At 47.6% G+C, this 21,761-nt stretch overlaps 1 protein-coding gene across 1 annotated transcript in view; it reads right to left on the bottom strand.

Annotated features, from left to right (window-relative positions):
- The window catches only part of POU2AF1 (POU class 2 homeobox associating factor 1), a 40,367-nt gene that overhangs the window by 3,743 nt on the left and 14,863 nt on the right, over window positions 1–21,761 (bottom strand). The window contains exons 2-4 of the mRNA XM_088657802.1: window positions 4,990–5,129; window positions 2,901–2,943; window positions 2,064–2,335 (exon numbers count right to left, since the gene is read on the bottom strand). Of these exons, the coding sequence (XP_088513928.1) occupies window positions 2,064–2,335; window positions 2,901–2,943; window positions 4,990–5,129 (455 nt within the window). The remainder of the gene's footprint in view (window positions 1–2,063; window positions 2,336–2,900; window positions 2,944–4,989; window positions 5,130–21,761) is intronic.

Genomic DNA, 21,761 nt, shown 5'->3' with positions numbered 1-21,761 from the left:
GTAGAGAAATCCGAGGATTTCCAAACTGTACCGGAAACCACCTGTTTGTGTGTTCATTCCCAACCCAGAACAGAAAACCTTCCCCTTCCCAAGCATACGAATGGGAGAGTTATGTATTTGTTAACTTGCATGGTGGGAAATAGGCTGGATTCCTTAACACAGCTGTGGGGCGAGAAGCCCACCTGCTACTAGGCACCCTTGGAATAACAGGGCCCTTGCTGTGGGGCAATGAGATTCCTCCCTCCTCTCAGCTGTTTCTAGGGATGCTGCCTCTTCCTTCCCCATATAGAAATTAATGGAGGCATCGTGGCATTAACCATCTGCGGAGGTGTGCATACCCGTAACTGAGTAAAACAACTACAACAGAAGAACAGAACATGTGATCTAAGTTCCTTCCACTTTCAATGGCACTTTGCTACGGCAAATAGCACGAGAGGCAGTGTTGATCTCTGTACACCATGCCCTGACAGCAGCAACTACATTTGCAACAAATTCCAGCCCCGTAGGCTTCAGTGTGGAAGACAGCTCAGTATCTGTGGACTGTCCCTCTTGATCAGGGGTCCCCAAACTAAGGCCCGTGGGCTGGATGCGACCCAATCACCTTCTAAATCTGGCCCGCGGACGGGCCGGGAATCAGCATGTTTTTACATGAGTAGGATGTGTCCGTTTATTTAAAATGCATCTCTGGGTTATTTGTGGGGCCTGCCTGGTGTTTTTACATGAGTAGGATGTGTCTTTTTATTTAAAATGCATCTCTGGGTTATTTGTGGGGCACAGGAATTCGTTTTTTTTCTCCAAAATATAGTCCCCCCCAAGGTCTGAGGGACAGTGGACTGGCCCACTGCTGAAAAAGTTTGCTGACCCCTGCTCTTGATCGTGTCTGAAATCAATGGGTGATCAGGTCTTTGGTTGGAAAATAGGCTTCACTGCTGCTTTTGCTATATACAGTTGGTCTTGTGCAAAGTGTTGCTTTTTTTTTTAAAAAAAGGTAAAGCACCCTGAAAGCCATCAAATAAAATAATTATTCATAGCATTTGAAATGCAGCTGCAAACAATGTTGTAAAAATATCGTGTGGAAACAGACCAGGAAGAAAAGCATCCAGGTGCTCCCTGCGGATATTCAGATCCGGTATTTGATATTTTGGGTAGCAAGACAGAACAATGCAATTTATGGCACTCTTCAGTTACAGCAATTCAGAAGCTGCCAGTCGGAGCGATGAGATTCCTTGCTAGTCAAAGCCAATACTAAGCTGATGACTATACTCTCACTTTCTCTCTCGTTCCCCCCCCCCCCTGAAGTGCACACAATGATCTTGATTTTTTTACTTCTCACATGAGGAAGCTTAATTCTATAACAGCCTGCACTTAAATTAGAGTCGAAGGGGATTTGCATCAGGAAAATAATCCCTTCGTGTGTGATGGTCCTCTGAGAATTGTGATGTCAAACATTCACTGTATGTTTAAATATCTGATGAATGCTTACTGGATATTGCATACAATGTGTATTTGTCACCCAATGATACTTGATTTCAACAATACTTAATTTGCAATCTTGAGGGAAATATTTCACCAAGCCCTCATCAGCCTGACACCAGCTTCCTTGAAGGACCACCTTATCCCACTTGACCACTTTGATCTAAGAAACTGGCATTCTTGCAACTGCCACACACTGTTCTGCACTTGTAAAAATAGAATTGCCCCTTCAGAGTAGCAGCATCTTCTCTCTGGAACTCCCTGCCCATTGATATGAGGCAGGTGCCTTTGTTGCACCCTTTCCTACAACTGCTGAAAACTTAATTGTTTAGCCTACCCAGAAATGTAATTTTACTATGTGTATTTATATTTAAAACTGTTGCTTTTCATCGATATTTTGATCATTTTATCGTCTCTATGTGTTTTTAAAGTTTGCTAATTTTATCTGCGTCATCTTATGAATGGCTGATCTTGTTTTAAGTAAACCACCTAGAGGCTGTTGTTGTTGTTAGGAGGCATATAAGTCATGTTCAATAAAAATGTAAGAAATCAGTAGAACTGGTCCATTGCAGTGACCCAGCCAAACTCACCGCAAAGTTTGTGATCAGCGGCTGAGATGCATAAGTGAGCACTGAAGATGTTCCGACGAGCGTGTAACTTGGGCACACGGGCTGGACATACATGTCCGCTGAATAAGGACAGCTGACAGCTTCATGGGAGACATAATCTGGGTAGGTGGTCCACTGGGTCAAAGGCTGCAGAGAAGCTGGAGAAGGTTGTGTTAACCACCCGGAATACAGCGACCCATCATCCATCACTGGCAGGGCAGAAGTGACAAAATCCGAATCTGTGCAGACTTGGCCTGTGAAGAGAGGAGAGTCTTGAAGGTAGGGAGAGGCAAATCTGTCAGTTTCAGCTTCTCATTTTTTCCAATCTTAAGTCATTTCCACTTAGGGTTGTTGTTTTTTTAAGGTCCCCAGTATTCATCAGCATTTTCGTGCAAAGTTTTAACGTACAGATTTTCCTATGCAATTTTGCCTAATAGGCACCTTTTTTTTTTTTTTGCAAACCGTTTGTTTCCCCCGCATATATTTTGTACACTGTTTTCGCTAAAATATTCCTTTTTAAGAAACACATTACTTGACTGGGAGATCTGTACAGCACAATGTGGAAAGGTGCAAATTTCAAAGGGTGGTTGTGTTTCGGCTCACAGCTAGCTTTGGAAAAAGACCAGTTAGGAAGGTTCGCTTCTAAATACGAACTTAATTGAATTTCTCCCCCAGCTGTACTTGAGAGTTAAGCTGTGAGAAGGTCAGAAACAAACCAGTGAGCAAAGAAGTGGAAACAAAAGCAAAAACTAGAATAGAATAGAATAGAATAGAATAGAATAGAATAGAATAGAAAGAATAGAATACTGAGACACTTACCAGTGGGTGAATAGGAAGGGACAGGCTGATGGGGGAAAAATACCTAAAGGAAAATAATAGTTTGACATCAGCTATTTAAGAAAGCGTAATACCAGAGAAAATATTACTCAGAGGCCAACTAGGAAACTCATTTCAGTGATATTTAAACTGCGATTAAACTTCAAGGCCAGTTAATGAGCTTTCAGGTCCAGCATATGGACTGGGGAATAGGGAGATCTCTTAGGCCACCCTTACACCTTATATTTTAAGCACCATGATGTCACTTCCCCCAAAGAATTCTGGTAGCTGTAGTTTGTTAAGGGTGCTGAGAGTTGTTAGAAAGCCATCTCTCCCCCCCCCCCCATTCCCCAGAGCTCCGTGTGAAGAGGAGTTGATTATTAAAACACTCTGAGAATTTTAACCGCTCCTATCAAGATGCATCTCCCAGAATTCTTTGGGGGAAGCCATGGCTGCTCAAAGTGGTACCACAATGCTTTAAATGCAGGGCGTGAATGTGGTCTTGGTCATTCTGCTACCCTCAGAAGAGCAGGGAATGACAACCTGGGAGAAGGCTTTCTCTGTGGCAGCACCTCCGTTGTGGAACTCCTTCCTGGCAGAGGTTTGTCTAGCATTTTTGTTGTACAGCTGACTGCAAATGTTGAAGATGCACCTCTTTACCCTGGCCTTTGACAGTGTTGTGTTTTGTGGGACCCACCTCATCAGTTTTGATTAATAATAATAATAATAATAATAATAATAATAATAATAATAATAATAATCTATAATATATAGATAATATATAAATGTAAAAAGGGCATGTGGGTGTTTCTCCACTTTTCACCAAAACCGTTCGACCGATTGAGGTGAAATTTTGACACAACATCACATGCGAATGTCCGAAGGATCTTATAAAGTTTGCTAAGACAGATGTCACACCTCCGCCAGGTAAAAGCCCCAAAACCACGTGTTCCAGAACTCACAAATCAGATGAAAGTGCATGCTGGGAGCACAGGAGAGGTTGCAAAATAGTGTCCTCTAGTGACGGCTACACTGGTACTGCACCTAGGAAAACTTCCCTCTCCACAGCATCTCGGCTCGGCTTTCCAGACTGGGCCAAGTGGAGGTGGGGGCTCGCCTGGGTGGGGGATGGGGGGAGGAGGGGGCAGGATAGGTCATGGGTCAGGACAGGGTGGGGTCAATCACAGGGATGAGCCAGGGGTGGGGGAGTGGGGGTAGGAGGGGCCGGGATGTAAAATAGGGGGACTCTGAAGGTGAGGGGAGTCTGAAGGGGGACTCTGAGGCTCCTTTTAACAGACTGAGCCACAGCAACGCGTGGCAGGGCCAGCCAGTAGTAATAATAATAATAATAATAATAATAATAATAATGGTTTTACTTGCTCTTGTAACTGTATTATATTGTGAGAACCCATCCTGGGAAACACTGGCCTGAGAGCGCTCCAATTGGAAAACAGCCTATACTAAAGGTGTCATGGGCTTTGAAGACACTTGAACTCAGGATGCAAGGGAGAAATGTGCTAAGAGGAAGGCACGCTTGGCAAATCCACACCATGATCAACTCCCGCCCGGAAACCAATGTCTCCACTGTGGAAGGATGTGTGGATCCAGAATTGGCCTCCACAGTCACTTATGGACTCATTGTTAAAACCATGTTTATGGAAGACAATCTTACTCAGCTACGAGTGATCGCCAAAGAAGATTATATTGTGAGAACCCATTCTGGGTCCTGATGGTGAAGGGTGGGTAAGAAATCTTATGACCAAACCAAATAAAAGTTTTTGTTTGGAGAACGAAAAGGCAGAAGGAGTGGGGTGGGGATTCCGCAAGCCATGCTGCCCCGCAACAGGCCGCCTTTCATTTCAGCTGTTGCAAGTGCCGCTTCTCCCGGCTCAGTTTTTAAATTCAGATTTTTGCCACATGAGCTTTATACAAAGCTCAATTTCAGGTCTGCTTAGCCTGCCAGCTCCGAGCATAAGACTCCGAGCTTGGCACAGGTGACATCATGATGGAAACCCATATGAATCAACAAGGAGATTCAGAGAGGAAGAGGATCTTGCCCACAAATTGTGGTTTTGCCCACAGCTCTTCTTACCGTCGTCGCTGTCCCAGCAGTGGCCACGTTTGCATTCTGAACACTGCCACGCTTTCGCTTTAGGAGTTCCTTTACGGGCTCTTTGACACGGACACCTTGATAGGGGCGGGTTGGGGGCGGGGGCTGCTCGGGTGCAGAACCTGGGAGGGGAAAATGATAATTATTTTTCTCTCTCAGTGCTTCAAATATTGGATGAGTGGAACACCTTCCACTTGTGCACTAGAATTTCCCCTTGCTCCCTTCCACATGCCCCCCCCCCTGCACCCAGTCTGCAGCTGGATTAAATGTGCAGTGTACATTTGACCATTGACCATTCCTTCCCCTCTCTTTTCTAGCGAATTAAAACAATTTCAGATTGTGAGGTCTGAGCCCATGGCTTGCTAAACCCTCCTCTGAATAATCAGCCCGGCAGTCAGCCAAGAAGCCACCCTGAAGCCTTGCGATAGTGTGAGTCACAAGGAAACACAACTCACTTCTGTATCTGAAACAGGTAAGCTTTATCACATGCAAAGTATTTGGCGGCGATGACTTGACACCGTATCAAAGCTTACGGGCATAAGGAAATATTGATAAATCCATTGACGGCAACCATTTCCGCGGCACAGGGCTTTGACTGCAATCGGTAGGCATACCTGAGCCGATAACCAGTGCTCCCTTCCCAACCGAGTTCTAACTAATCAAACAGGTAACAGTCCCGTTCCTTTTCAGAGGTGTCCAGCTTCACCCTCTCTCATTAAAGCCATATCAAAACATAAACAACTTGAATGATTGGATTCAGGAAGCAAGCTGATTTATACAGATTCTGGCCCATGTAGTTCAATACTGTCCATACTGACTGGCAGCTGCTCTCCAGGGTTTCAAGCAGGGGTCTCTCCCAGGTCTTCCTGGAGATACTGGGAATGGAACCAGGAACCTTTCGCATGGAAAGCGGGTGCTCTACCACCTAGCCACAGACCCAGAGGGTAGTGAGGAGAAATGGGGAAACACAGATACGTGCCATTCCACATAAAAATGCTGCTTATTGCCTATGTGTGGGGTAGCCAACATAATGTCCTCCAGATATTATTGAACTTCAACTCCCATCAGCCCTAGAGTTGCCAGACTCAATGGAGGACAGGACTTATGTGACTTTAATTGCCCTGCTCTCTTTTGAGTCTGGAAAACTTAAAGAGAAACCAGCAGACCCTTTGCTTGGAAATTAAACAAAGGGCCTGCTGGTTTCTCTTTAAGGTTTCCAGACTCAAAAGAGAGCAGGGCAATTAAAGGCACAGAAGTCCTGTCCTCTATTGAGTCTGGCAACCCTAATCAGCCCCCATCTGCATGAGAGATGATGGAAGTTGTAGTCCAATGACACCTGGAAGCTGCCATGTTGGCAACCCTTTGTGCAGTGGTGCCCAAGGAGGAAGGTCTAGGTGGTGTCTATCCTTCCACTAATGAACAAATAGAGAAAAAATTTACTGAAAGGGCCCCGCTGACAGAAAAGAGAACTGGGCCAAAAGGATCTTTACCTTTTAACAGAATATGCGCAGCTTGCAGACTTAACATATAGAACAGGGCCGTCTTAAGCATATTGGGCGCCCGGGCTCCATGGTGCGAAGATCGCTCCAGCGCCCCCCCCCGTTTCCCACCGCGGCTGTCTGGCGGGCGCCACGCGCGCAGCCGCACAGCGCCCCCTAGCGGCCCTGCGCCACCCAGCCTTGCCTTAGAGCTGGCCCTGATATAGAATAAGAGAATAAGAAGAGCATACATTTAGAGAAGATTGGAAAACGTTTATTGAATATATGGAAAATCACTGTGTACAGCTGAAAACGTTGGCAGCATTAAGATAAATTCAACAGTGTAAGTAGGTTTTGATGGATGTAATAATGGAATACTGAATGGTATAGTTTTTGTAAAATATGCAGGTTTTTATGATATGTAAAATGAACCATGGAAAGAGCAGAAGGGAAGTCCTTGATATCTTAAGGATGTACTTTAAATTTAATAAAACAGAAAATTTAATAAAAATTACATTAAAACAAACAAACAAAAGGATCTTTGCCTTTAGCAGGATCTCTAATGGTAGCTAATTTTTAACAGAGGCCTCCACTGCCAGAGGTGGCCCCTTGTTTATGAATTGCCCCCTTCAGAGAGTTCCACCCGGCACCTTCAATCCTGAGGGGACGGTATGTCACCCAGTGGTCAAGCACCGACTTTGCACACAGAAGGGCCTAGGTTCAATCCATGGCATCTCCAGTTTAAAGGGCCTCGGGTACCGTACCAGGCAACAGGAAAGAGCTGGAATGACTGGGGTTGATGGTTATGCTGCAGAATATCTGGAGGGAACCAGGTTACTGGTGGCTGATAGAAGGCAACATATGAGTTTAAGGTACTGGGTTAAGACCTTTCCACCTGCCAGTTGTATGGCGAAAGAGGCCAATTTAATAGGCTGTTTAATTTTAACTTTTTATTATAGTACCTTTATGCACCATTTGCCACAAAGTATCTGTCTACAGTACAGCTCTTCAAGTATCATTGGAGAACTAGTGAGCTGACCAGAGACAGAGACATCTTTTTGAGAAGTACCGGTAATTGTGTGTGGTCTGAAACATGAGAATGGTCCAAGGATGGACCCACCCCCTTGCACTCCCAGAATGGTGCCCCTGCTGGATAGTCCCGGTTTTACAGCAGGGCTGGAGAGCTATTTTCAGCCCAAAGACTCCGTTCCCTCATGGGAAACCTCCTGAAGGGGCTGAATGGCAGCTGTGGGTGTGGCCAGAGGCAACACTAGGCACAGCCAGAGCCACAGATCTGACTCTTACCTTTGTATGATAGATACACAACTGCACAAGATCAGATGGTTCTACATCGAGCCACCCCACCCACCCACCTGCCCATCTTCCATCCAGGCAAGCCAAAAGCATGATCACAGCTGAAGGACAGTTTCCAGCCAGGCAAAGCACTCAAAGAGCAAGGAACAGGGCCAGGGAGAGGTGTAGCTTCAGGAGAAATGCGGAAAGTAGGTGTGAGGGACAGGGGATATCGCGAAGTCCCTCCCCTCCTGAGTTCAAGCCCAGCACTGACCACAGGGGAAAGCAGAGGGAGCTCTGATTCCAGTGGGGAAGCAGGAAGTCGGGTCCGAGGCTCTGGCAAGGTAGCGGAGCCAGGGTCCCAGGTGGGACAGGAAGGGGCAAGTAAGGGGGGGAGACCCATCCCTCCAACGCCAGAATTACGCAGAAAGAGGAGGGGCAAGAGGATGGGTCTGCCGAGGCTTTTGTGCTGGGGAAAGACGCGCCAAAAGTCATTCGGAGGTTCTGATACCGACTGAACACACCACTCTGTGTAAATAGCAATGATTTTAGCACTGTAAATACGCAGCACCAATAAAAGAATAAAATGCAGAGCTGCGTAGCGTCGTTACTCTGAAGTAGCCTACTCCGGCCACTGTGACAGCAACCTCCGAATCTTTTTGGGCTACTTTGGAGTTGCCGGGATGAGCGTGTCAGAGGCGGAGAAATGGCGGCAGCTCGCTGAACAAGCACAAGAGGAGCTGCAGAAGCTGCATCTGCAGGCACAGGGAGAATTAAAGGCAGCAAAAGAAGAGACTAAGAAGGTCCAGGAAGAACGGCTACAACTTGCGGAACAGGTGAGAGCGCTTCAGGAAAGAGAGCAGCAATTAAGGGCGGTGGCGGTAGACCTCCAAAGCAAGCTAGATGCAGAGAAAGACAAGGCGGGAGGGGCTCCCCAAGTCCAAGTGCTGCCAGGAAGGAGAGCAGGGACCCTTGTAAGCAAGTTCAATGGAGACCCGAGGGAATATCATGGCTTTGAGACTGAGATCGTGTATGCCCTTGAGCTGCACCACAATGAGTTCCCCGATGATGAGCACAGAGTAGCGTTTATTGTGGAACATCTCACCGGAGCAGCCAGGGAGTGGCTAAGACCATTAATCGCAACCAAGAATCCTTGCATGAAAAATGTCCAACAATTTCTAGAAGGTTTGAGGACGATGTATTCGTCCGATAGTCATTTGGACCAGACTAAGGAGGAACTGCATAATTTACGCCAAGGAAATATGACAGTTCGCGCATATTGGGCGAAATTCACCATGCTGGTGCACAGACTGGGGTGGGTTTTGGAGTCGCCTCCTATGCAAGCTGCGTTTTACTTGGGTTTGAGCGAGGAGGTGAAGGATGAACTCTCGAGAGGTCCAAAGCCCAGTACTATGGATCAGCTGAGCAAAGCAGCTCTGGCGGTGGGGGTGAGGCAGGAATCCCGGTGGAACGACAAGCAAGCGACGCGCGCAAAGCGGGCTTGGTTCCCACGGTCGCAGGAGAAGCCACTCCCTCAACAACCCTTTCAAGCCACGCCTGGAGCCAGCCAGGACCAGGAGCCCATGCAGATTGATAGCGCGCGCGCGCGGGCTTTTCAAACCCCAGCGGCGCCAAGACGCAAAGAGGGAAGGGGCGGGAATTGCTTTCTCTGCAACTCACCCCAGCATCTCGTCAGAGACTGCCCACATCGCAGGGAGTGGCAAGGAAAGGCGGGAACGGTGGTGCCCTCCCCCACTGACGCAGCACCACAGCAGGGAAACGGGAAAGCCTGGCTGCAGGAGACAAGGGGCAGCAGCCAGGCACAGTCAGCAGACAACAGCCCCAGCCCACCCACCCGCACAGAGAGGAGCAGAGCCAGCCCACCCCTCCCAGAGCAGGAGTGGTTCTAGAAGTGACGCTAACGCTCCCAAATGGCTATCCCCTGACGGTCCTCGCCCTAATTGACAGTGGGGCGTCCGCCAACTTCTTCTCGAGAAGCTTTGCAGAAGAGCACCAAATCCAGCTTTTGCAGTTAGATTTTCCTCTGCACGTGGCAACCATTGACGGCAGGGAGCTGCTGGGAGGGGCCATCACACATCAAACCCCCCCCATGAGAATGACGGTGGGAAGGCACTCAGAGACACTGGCGTTCAACGTCACCACCATTTCAGACCCCCCCATCGTCTTGGGCATGAGCTGGCTGGCGCGCCACGACCCCTCCATCAGTTGGCACCAGAGGTGCATCACGTTTGGGTCGGACTTTTGTCTGGAACATTGCATGCAGCACCAACCAGGGGAGGGGCCTCCGATAGCCACGGTGGCCACCATGCATATCAAAGGGGGTGAGGCAATACCCAAGCAGTACTGGGACCTGCAGGAGGTCTTCAGCGAAGCGGAGTCCGACCACCTACCCCCGCACAGGCCTTTTGACTGCCAGATCAACCTGGTGCCAGGGGCGACGATACCCCCAGCCAAGCTGTACGCCATGTCAGACCAGGAGCTGGAGGATCTGCGCGCTTTCATCGACAAGAACCTCAAGCGGGGGTTCATAAGGGAAAGCAAGGCAGCAGGGGGCAGCCCGGTCTTCTGGGTGGACAAGAAAGACACGCAACAGCGCCGTCTTGTGGTGGACTTTAGACGGCTGAATTCGGTGACAGAGCCAGTGGCTTTCCCCATGCCCAGAGTGGGTGATCTCCTGACAGCGGCACGCAGGGGCAAGATTTTTACCAAGCTGGACCTAAGGGGGGCGTACAACTTGATCAGGATCCGGGAAGGAGATGAATGGAAAACCACGATGTTCACGCCTCTGGGCTCTTTTGAATATCTGGTGATGCCCTTCGGTTTGCAAGGGGGCTCAGCATGCTTCCAGGCCTTCATGCACCACGTCCTGGGGTCCCTCCTCTTCAGGAAATGCTTGGTCTTCCTAGATGACATCCTTATCTACTCGAATGACCCAGTGCAGCATGTGAAAGATGTCAGAGAGGTGTTGCAACGCCTGAAGGAGAACCACCTGTATGTGAAGCTGGAGAAGTGCAAGTTTCACACCAAAGAGGTGGACTTCCTGGGCTACAAGCTATCAGACAAGGGGCTGGCGATGGACAAGGACAAGGTGCAGGCCATCCTGGACTGGCACAGCCCCAGGACGCGCAAAGATGCCCAACGCCTACTAGGCTTCGCTAACTTCTACAGGAAGTTCATCAAGAACTTCTCTCGCGTTACGGCTCCCATCACGGACTGCCTGAGAGGCAAGCAGAAGTTCAGGTGGACACCAGAGGCGCAAGCAGCGTTCGAAAGCCTCAAGAGAGTGTTCGCCTCAGACCAGAACCTGTTCCATGTGGTGCAGGACGCGCCCCTACGCATTGAGACAGATGCTTCTGAAAAAGCTGTGGGCGCGATTTTGTTGCAACTGGACGCCAACAGGGAGTGGAGACCCTGTGCCTTCTTCTCCAGGAAGCTGACACAGCCTGAACGCAACTACACAGTGTTTGATAGGGAACTTCTCGCGATCTACGCTGCGTTCCAGCACTGGCGACACTTCCTGGTGGGCGCAAAGCACCCCATCCAGGTGTGCACAGACCACAAGAACCTGGAGTTCTGGAGAACTGCCAGGGTGCTCAACCAGCGGCAGATACGGTGGGCAGAGTTCTTCTCGAACTTCAACTTCTCCATCCACTACATCCCGGGGGAGCAGAATGTCAGGGCGGATGCCCTCTCCCGCAAGCCAGAGTACATGGAGGAGGAGGCGCCACCAGCACCCAGGCACATCTTCCCCCCGTCAGCATGGTCCTGCGGAGCAGCAGTGGTGAGCGAGGCAGAACTCACAGCACTGACGGCAGCGGATGAATTTGCCAACCGCATCTTCAGAGAACTGAGAGGGGGGAGGGAGCAGGCAAAAGACTTTGCAGAACGCAGGGGGCTGCTTTTCTACAAGGGTGCACTCTACCTGCCCACCACCCAGCTTCGACGAACGGTCCTCAAGCAGATGCACGACAACCCAACGGCGGGTCATTTTGGAAGGGACAAAACCGCCCACCTAGTCATGAGACACTTCTGGTGGCCAGGGGTGCGGGAAGATGTTCGAGACTATGTACGGGGCTGTGACACCTGCCAGCGGGCAAAGGTGGTCAGAGCAGCGCCACCCGGCTTGCTGGAGCCCTTAGCCACCCCACACAGGCCGTGGGAAGTGGTGTCCATGGACTTCATCACAGATCTGCCTTCTTCCAGGGGCAAGACCGCAGTGTTGGTGGTGGTGGACCTCATGTCCAAAATGTGCCACTTTATACCGTGTGCCAGGGCGGTCTCGGCAGAAGAGACAGCCAAACTGTTTGTGGACCACGTGTTCAGACTGCATGGATTACCTTTAAGGGTTATTTCGGATAGAGGCCGCCAATTTGTTTCCAGGTTCTGGAGGCGGCTCATGAACCTCCTACAGGTGGAGGTCAGCTTGTCGACAGCTAGACACCCGCAGACCAACGGACAGGCGGAGAGAGTCAACGCCATTCTGCAGCAGTACCTGAGATGCTACGTCAGCCAGCGGCAAACAGACTGGGTGGATAGACTGCCACTGGCAGAATTTGCCTACAACAATGCGGTGCACGTCTCCACAGGGGTGTCGCCCTTTAAGGCCAATTACGGGCGCGACCTCAGATCTTTCCCAGAGAGGGAGGGGGAGGAGGAGGAGGAGGGCCCACAGGCTGAGGATTGGGCAGAGGAACTGGAGACGGTGCACCAGCAGCTCAGAGAACACTTGGAGAGGGCCAAGGAAGCGTACAAAAGGGGGGCAGATCGCCACAGGCGACAAGGGGAGGTCATCAGGGTGGGGGACAAGGTTTGGTTGTCCTCGGAGGGCCTGCCCACCAGAGGGAGGTGCAAAAAGCTGGCGCCCAGAAGGCTGGGTCCCTTCACAGTCACGCAACAGGTCAACCCGGTGGCATACAGGCTGGCACTGCCAGAGGACATGAGGGTGCATCCAGTGTTTCATAGATCGCTGCTGTCGCCGTACAGGGAAAGCAGCAGGCTCCGAGACAGCGAACACACCCCCGAGGGAGGGGGGGAGAGGGGAGGCAGGGAGCAACTCAATGAAGCCACGGCCATCCTTGATTCACGGAGGGGGGTGGGGGGACTGGAGTACCTCATGGCATGGGAGGACGCTCCGCCCTCCCAGAATGAATGGGTCCCCGCCACTCAGATACAGGAGGAATTCTTGGTGGAAGAATTTCACGCCCTCTTCCCCCACAGACCCAAGCCCTGGCACATGGAAAGGGAGGGGGAGGAGGCGGAGGCACGGGAGAGCAGCTCACCATGGCGCTGGGAAGCGGAGTTTGAGGAATCGGGAGACGAGATATGGGTGTCACCAAGATCCACCCAGTCAGAGGCAGAAGCAGATTGGCAGCACATTTTTACCCCCACCAGCTCAGACGCCACGGACTTTTTGGGATTCCAGTCCTCCCAGGCGGAAGGGGGGGCCTCGCAGGAATGGGCGGAGGTGTTCACACCAACGGGCTCGGAAAGCACTGAATTCCTAGGCTTCCAGTCGTCACCGACACCTGGGGGGGACCTGGGGAGGGGAGAAGGGGAGCTTGGAAGGGGGGTGGATGTGAGGGACAGGGGATATCGCGAAGTCCCTCCCCTCCTGAGTTCAAGCCCAGCACTGACCACAGGGGAAAGCAGAGGGAGCTCTGATTCCAGTGGGGAAGCAGGAAGTCGGGTCCGAGGCTCTGGCAAGGTAGCGGAGCCAGGGTCCCAGGTGGGACAGGAAGGGGCAAGTAAGGGGGGGAGACCCATCCCTCCAACGCCAGAATTACGCAGAAAGAGGAGGGGCAAGAGGATGGGTCTGCCGAGGCTTTTGTGCTGGGGAAAGACGCGCCAAAAGTCATTCGGAGGTTCTGATACCGACTGAACACACCACTCTGTGTAAATAGCAATGATTTTAGCACTGTAAATACGCAGCACCAATAAAAGAATAAAATGCAGAGCTGCGTAGCGTCGTTACTCTGAAGTAGCCTACTCCGGCCACTGTGACAGTAGGCTATAGACCAGGGAGCATCGTCAGGACCAGGCAGAAGTCTATGGGGAGCACATTCAACCCCAAGGCCTGTGGTCTTTCAATTCCTGCTTTACAGCCTCAATTCAAAGCCCATTTGAGTCGAAAGTGGTGTTTCAAGTCATAACTTTGGATCTGGACCACCAGTAAAAGTTTTGCAAAACATTAAACTACCAATCTGCTACACACTGGGACCCAGGTGGCGCTGTGGTTAAACCACTGAGCCTAGGGCTTGCTGATCAGAAGGTCGGCGGTTCGAATCCCTGTGACGGGGTGAGCTCCCGTTGCTTGGTCCCAGCTCCTGCCAACCTAGCAGTTCGAAAGCACATCAAAGTGCAAGTAGATAAATAGGAACCGCTACAGCGGGAAGGTAAACGGCGTTTCCATGTGCTGCTCTGGTTTGCCAGAAGCGGCTTTGTCATGATGGCCACATGACTTGGAAGCTATACGCCGGCTCCCTCGGCCAATAATGCGAGATGAGCGCGCAACCCCAGAGTCGGTCACGACTGGACCTAATGGTCAGGGGTCCCTTTACCTTTACCTTTACCTGCTACACACTGTTACCTTTCACCCTCATCTCGCCTCTGTTCTAAACGCAAGCACCAGGAAACCACCTTGTCTTTGCCAGGGATTGTTCTGTAAATATTTCTACTGACCCACACATATTTTAAACATTTTGCAACTGACGACAAATACCTGGCTGGAGGAAATAAAACCATCTGCCAGTTTCAAAGCCATCCAGCGAAAAGCCTGTTAAGGCAATGTGGTTGACTCACTAATCCTTGGACAAAAATTCTATCCAATGAACATTATTATATATAAGTCTGAAGATTCACCTGAGGTTTGGGTACAGTTTTACAAGGTGCTGCTGTGGTTTATCATCCAGTCTTTGATGGAGCTGCTCACAGGCTTGTGCCCAAGTCCATATTAACCCCATGCATTTCACCACATCTGACTCTCGTGTTGCTGGCCAATTCCAGACAGATGGGGTTTTGATAAAAATATACAGTGGTGCCTCGCTTAACGAATGCCCTGCTTAACTAAACTTTCGCTTAACGAAAGGTTTTTTCTAGCGGAGGTTGCCTCGCTAGACGAATTCAAAAAAAATTCAATGCATTCCTATGGGATTCGCTAGACGTATTTTTTGTTATAAGAAATGAATGGAATGAATAACATTTGTCTAGCGAGGCACCACTGTATTGTTTTAAGCTGTTTCTGTCCAGCGATGTGTTGATTGTAACCCACGCCAAGCTGTGGGGAGTGGGAAGGCTAGCAACACAAGGAAATAACCGGTGCCTCCTCCCCACCCCAATGAATAGAGTAAATAATTCAGGAGTAAACAAAGTGTGCATCCAGACAACCCACCAGAGATATAGGAAGCCTTTGGACCATCACTTACTCCACATCCCCAACAAAAACAAAGGATAAGTATATATGACTCTACTTGCTCACAAATATTCCCTGTCACTCAACCCACCCCATATCTTCTATTGACCATCAATTTCCCTGTGTCCCCCATTGATCCTCAGCTTTCCCACAGCCTCTCATCTCTCTCCCTCCTCTTCACACCTTTGTCAAAAATCACATTGTAAGCTCTTTAGGGCAAAACTATCTTACGTTCTTCTGCAAAATGCCGTAAACATTGATGCCTGACTGCACAAATAGTGTGATCTTCTGATAGATAAACAGACAAGCACTGCCAGAGAATGAATGAATCACACTCCTGCACGCCACAAAACAGAAGCTTGGCTGGCAGGTAGGAGAGGCCAGATTCTTAGTTCCTGCGGTCACCATTCGTGACTAGAATTCATTTATATGGGGAAGGCTAAAGTCTATGGGGAAGGGCAAATTGTGTCCTACACCCCTGTCATTGACAGGCTCACCATAACAGGGATCCTTTGGGGAGGCTGTACACCCAGGAAACCATGAAAAACACAAGCCCCATCTCTACAAAACACCTCAACTATCAAAATTACGGGCAGTTTGCTAAGTCTGTGATGACAACTTTAGGAACTGGGTCCCAACACCAGAAAAAAACTGAGACAGAGAGGAAGGGGTTGTATTCATATTAGTGCTGAGTAACACATCTCATCAGCACAAGGATTTCCACTTGTGCAATGGGACTTCCCCACTCTCCTCCCTCACCCCCATAAATCTGCTGCAGGGATTCCTCCAATTCTCCAGAGCATATCTGGGGACAGTGCAGGGCACATGGCAGGGAGGAGAATGCAGGAAGTCCCATTGCGCAAGTGGAAATCCTTGCACTAAGGAGATGCATTAGTTGCATACCAACCATAGTCCCTCAAAATATGGAAAAACAACAATAGGCAAAGTCACATAAAAAAACACCCCGGTGAAATTGGTATAAAAGAAATTTGTTAATTGACAAAACAAGACTGCAGGTAAAATGAAAATATATGCACATATGTGGTAGCTACTGTTGGGAAACAATAACAACAATTTCTCCAAACACAGCAAACGATCTCCTGGGTTGCACCTCTTCTCATGCTCCATCAGAACAAGTACAGTAGAGAGTTTCTCACTGAAGACCACTCCCTTAGAAGGTCTGGTTGATCTTTTCAAAACTATGTTGATCTTTGTGCTTTTCAAAACTTAATTCATCTAAGCCAGGGGTCAGCAAACTTTTTCAGCAGGGGGCCGGTCCACTGTCTATCAGACCTTGTGGGGGGCTGGACTATATTTTGAAAAAAACACACACAAAAACAAATTCCTATGCCCCACAAATAACCCAGAGATGCATTTCAAATAAAAGCACACATTCTACTCATGTAAAAACACCAGGCAGGCCCCACAAATAACCCAGAGATGCATTTTTTTTAAAAAAGGACACATTCTACTCATGTAAAAACACGCTGATTCCCGGACCGTCTGCGGGTCGGATTTAGAAGGCAATTGGGCCGGATCCGACCCCCGGGCTTTATTTTGCCTACCCATGATCTAAGCTAACCTCTTCCTCACGAACTCCATAGATGGAGCTACTGACAATGGATGTATTGTTCTCCAAAACTGTAGTTTGTGGGGACTCGGGGAGAGAGTGCCAGCCTATATTGTCTCCTTAGGGAAAGATGAAAATCAGTGAACAACCACATGCCCAATTATTGACTAGAATATCATTACAGAAAATGGCAAAGCTTATGTAAGCAAGAAAGGGTAGACACAGATAAAGAGTGAGAAACAAAAGCAGAATTGCAAGTCAGGATTTTAAAAAAGACAGAAATAAAAACAGGGGGTTGTATTTTGCTGAAAAAGGAAAGAAGAAATACTGTAAGTTGGAAGATTACAGGGAGAAAGATATTTAAAAAGTTGTTAAGGCAACGTTTGAAAACTCGCCAGTCTTTGCAGTGACAAATGTTTCTGGGGAAATGAGCAAGACAGGACACCGAAACATACTAAAGCTGCTGGTGGTGCGAAGGAAGAGAGGAGGAAACTGAGAACCAAAAAGGCTCCTCAGATGATGATGTTGCAAAGAATGTGGCAGAGTTCAGCACAGAGAACGAAAAAGAATAAAGAACCAGGAAATTCTCAAAGGTGGTGGAAAATGCTGCCCAGATGTACAGATGGTGGTGTTTGAACTGGTTGGAGAAAGACTGAACATGCACCACAGGAAGATGTGTGAGATCAGTTTCAGAAGCTATTATAAGATGCACAGGTTGGGAAGCAGAGAGGGGGGGATCCTCAGCAACCTCACAAGCTTTCCCCCCCCCCCCCTCAGTACCAACTTCATGGGCACAGAAAATTTCCCAAAGATGAAACAAAGCTATGACACCACAAAGGTGGATATAGGCATGGTGGAATGTCAATAATTCAGCGGCATTGTGGAAAGGGGAAATACACTTGCAGGAAATGTTGGCAGACTAAGGAATTTGGAGTTTATGGGAGAGGGAAACATGGAACCATAATTAAGACATTTGTGGGGAACTATAAGTAAGAGGTGAGAATGTTCTTACTCAGGGAAGTATCCGAGAATGTACTAAGGAAATCTGGGAGTGTAACATCATAGATAATGTATCTATTCAACTTGTTTTGCTATGTTGTTTAATGCTCTTTCGCTTCAGTATGTTTCATAAAGCCAGTTGTTTGGGGGAACAGGGAAGAAAGTGAATTGTAACAAGTGGGGCTGAGGGTAGGGATGCAGGAGAAGTTCAATTCAGTTTGCATTTAAAGGCAAATCTAATTATCACAATCTATAAACGGAAACACCCACCTTTTGAAATTTGCACTCCTCTGAATTTTGCTATGCAGTTCTTCGGCCAAGTGATTTGTACACAAATGATTATATTAAACAGTGCATAAGATGTATATATTATCAGAAATAACATACAAACATGCATTATCTTAGGGAAAAACTAAGTATTAAGGAAAATAGACTTTCAAGAAATCGTTTATTGGTTAAAAATGAATACAAAAATGTGTATACGGTATTAGGAGAAATTAGCACTAACACAATGAATAATTTTCATGAGGATTTTGCATAAAACAAACAAACCACAAACCGCTGCAGAAATGTGGAAAAGCTGGATTTAAAATTGGAAAAATGAGAGAACCAAGGTTGACAAATCCTTCCTCCTCTGCTCACAACAGTTTCACACATGAGCCCATAGGTCCCAAAACATGGGTGACCCATGTATTGGCATTTCACAGATAATATAAAGGTTTCTATTAAAACAGCATGGCTGTTATAGCAGTGAGTAAGCTTCAACAGCAAGCTACTTCCTCTCAGTGTGATGCTCTAGCCCACCAAATAATTTTTGAAATCAATGCTTGCACTCTCATCACTCTGCAATCCAAGCATTCTCACAACTGGATGCCACAACTGGATGTCACAAATTGTCCAACACCTTTATCACAAATAATTTCCTCTGCCAAATCTCTCTCTCTCTGCCCCTCTATTTTGCTTCTGTCTCTGTATATGTTAAACATGTTGCCACAATCTTGTGAAATAGTAATCTCTGCCTTTCTCTGGCCAGCCGCCTTTCCCCAGCCTGCAGATATGTGAAGCAGAAATTCTAAAAGGTATTCTCTTACAGAGTCCTGTTGATCACAGATGGCGTCTGTACCTTTCACCTTGCAGAAATGGGCCAGAAGCATTTATCTTCACTTAACATCACTTGTTCATCATCACACAGTCTCCCGCCGCAGGCCCCCCCCCCTCCATTCTTCGTTTAACTTTCTGGAGCCACTGTATGAGGCAATAGCCTCTTCTGTTAAAGAATTCGTGTCTGCCGCCTTCTCCAGAGAATTATGTAAGTTCACAGTTGACATTGACAGAATCACCTGCAAATTGTGCATTTATCTCTGAATCGTCTTTGGAACATCGGGGAGTAGCAAGGGATGTAGGGATGGGGGAGGGATATGATTCAGACCACATTTAAAAGTGAATCTATCTAATTTGTACTTTCTGAAATAATATGAGACCAAGACATAGCCATCCTTCAAAACCCCCTCTTCTCTTAATTTTTCAGTGCAGTTTTTCAGCCAAGCCCAAACTGCATACAGTATGCATGCAACTGCGTATATTGGTGAAAATAACATACAAAATGCATTCTGTTAGGAAGAAATTGCCTTGCAAAAATGTGGATTTTAGGCAGAACTGCATGCAAGCATTAATATTAGGAGAAATTCACACTCATATGTTGACGAATATTCATGAGGACTTAGAAGAAAGTGCAAGCTGATGTTTAAACTAGAGCTGAACTTTTTTTGGGGGGGGGGAATGGGGAGAAGCAAAACCTGACAGATTTGGCCAGGAAAAAGAGACAGCAGTGTTGATTCATCTCTCCAGAAAAAAATACTGCTTTGTAGGGGAGGGGGTTATATTCTGGGGAAACGTATCCTTTCCCCCATTTATAATAAACACCATTTAATCAAACTGTTGTGTAGTTGGCTCTTCCCAGACGGCACAGACTCAAGGGACCCCTGATGTCTTACTTGCAAGTGCAATTGCAGAGGGGGAATGCCTTTAAATCTTACAAGGAAAATCAGCATGTCCTAGAGAGGATTTGGGATTATGAGAACCTTAAGAACAGGCTGCACAGGCTGCAGCTAAACAGACAAGGGAAATTAATGCCAAGCAGATTGATGGCACAGCCAGAAGACATTTTCTCTCTGTGTGTGTGTGTGTGTGTGTGTGTGCGTGTGTGTGTGTGCGCGCATAACCTTGGCTCCTGAAGCAACTGAGATGCAACTCTTTCCAGCTCTCTTGGCTTCCTCCACCACAGAAACATGCTTATCGCCATTCTGTGTGTTGCACCAAGCACCACGGCAGTCATAGGAGTGATAGACAGTCAGGAGGAATCTTGCTTTGGGAGGTTCAAATTGGTGTGAGGTCTTTCTCCTCCCTGCTCTGCATCTTGTCAGGGGCTGATTCTTATCACGAGATAAGAAATGTTGGCGCATGCCTTCCAGAACTGAAGAAGGGAGCATGTATTATTATTATTAGTTTTTTTTTTTAAAGAGAAGTGATTTAAACACAAGCCAGATTTCATTCCTCATCTCCAGCGCTCACCTGCCGACAAGCTTCAAGGGCAATTAATGGTTATCTAGGAAAGATAACGTGCCTAGTAATTTTAATGTCCACAATTGTCAGAAGTCTTCATAAACACGCCTGCCTGATTTTAACCTGTTATTTCATGTCTCTCTCCCTGGGACTGATGCTGAAAACTGATTGCAAATATGACCTCTGACTCTGGCCTGGTCTATCCTTGCGACAGAATGAGGTGGTGTTAGTTGTCAGGATGGCTCTGCCTGCTTGAGAATGTATTCAGAAATGTGATACCTGTGGGATTTTAGCATCCAAAATGCATATGCAAAGAACTGATTGCAAGAGCTGTAGAACTCTATGGCATCAAACACTCTGTGGCAGTTATTTTCAGTTGGTACAGTTATGGCAGTTGATAGAACAGTCTTAACAGTTGTGCTGTGCCAGTGCTTCCATCTGCCTCAGAGTTAGTCTGCAACAGTTTAATCCAGGCATAGGCAAACTCCGGCCCTTGGGACTACAATTTGGGACTACAATTCCCATCATCCCTAGTTAACAGGACCAGTGGTCAGGGATGATGGGAATTGTAGTCCCAAACATCTGGAGGGTTGGAGTTTGCCTATGCCTGGTAATTTATGTAAGACGTATTAGCATCTTAAGAAACATCCACCTGCATTGTATATATTTTATCTGCCACTGAAAGTACAGTAAGGAAAAGCTATATGTTATTTAAACTTTAGAAGAGAGTGTCTTGCGTAGTTTTTATAAGATGAAAAAAGAGAACTAATTAAAGAGTCGAACAACCTAGGGCTGTCTTCCGCATACTCTGCAAATGGGAACTAGAGTCTAATTCCCACCATCCTACTTAAAAATACAATGGAACCTCGGTTTACGAACACCTCGGTTTACGAATTTTCGGTTTACGAACGCTGCGGACCCATCTGGAACGGATTAATTCACTTTCCATTACTTTCAATGGGAAAGTTCGCTTCAGTTTATGAACGCTTCAGTTTATGAACAGACTTCCGGATCCAATTACACCCATGCTTCGGCTTAAGTACGCTTCAGGTTGAGTACTCCGCGGACCCGTCTGGAACAGATTAATCCACTTTCCATTACTTTCAATGGGAAAGTTTGCTTCAGTTTATGAATGCTTCAGTTTAAGTACTCCGCGGACCGCCTGGAACAGATTAATCCACTTTCCATTACTTTCAATGGGAAAGTTCGCTTCAGTTTATGAACAGACTTCCGGAACCAATTGTATTCATAAACCGAGGTACCACTGTAACAACAAATTTACTTCAACCTAGGAAACGGCCTCTATCCAATGTCGGATAGAACATTGGTCTATCCAACCCAGTACAGTCATACATCGGTTTAAGTACGCTTCGGTTTGAGTACTTTCAGTTTAAGTACTCTCCAGACCCGTCTGGAACGGGTT

The sequence above is a fragment of the Zootoca vivipara genome, chromosome 14 (genome assembly GCF_965207765.1).
Source record: "Zootoca vivipara chromosome 14, rZooViv2.hap1.1, whole genome shotgun sequence".
NCBI classification, from domain to species: domain Eukaryota; kingdom Metazoa; phylum Chordata; class Lepidosauria; order Squamata; family Lacertidae; genus Zootoca; species Zootoca vivipara.
Note: the sequence above shows the minus strand (reverse complement) of the source record. Positions and strands in the feature narration are given on the sequence as shown.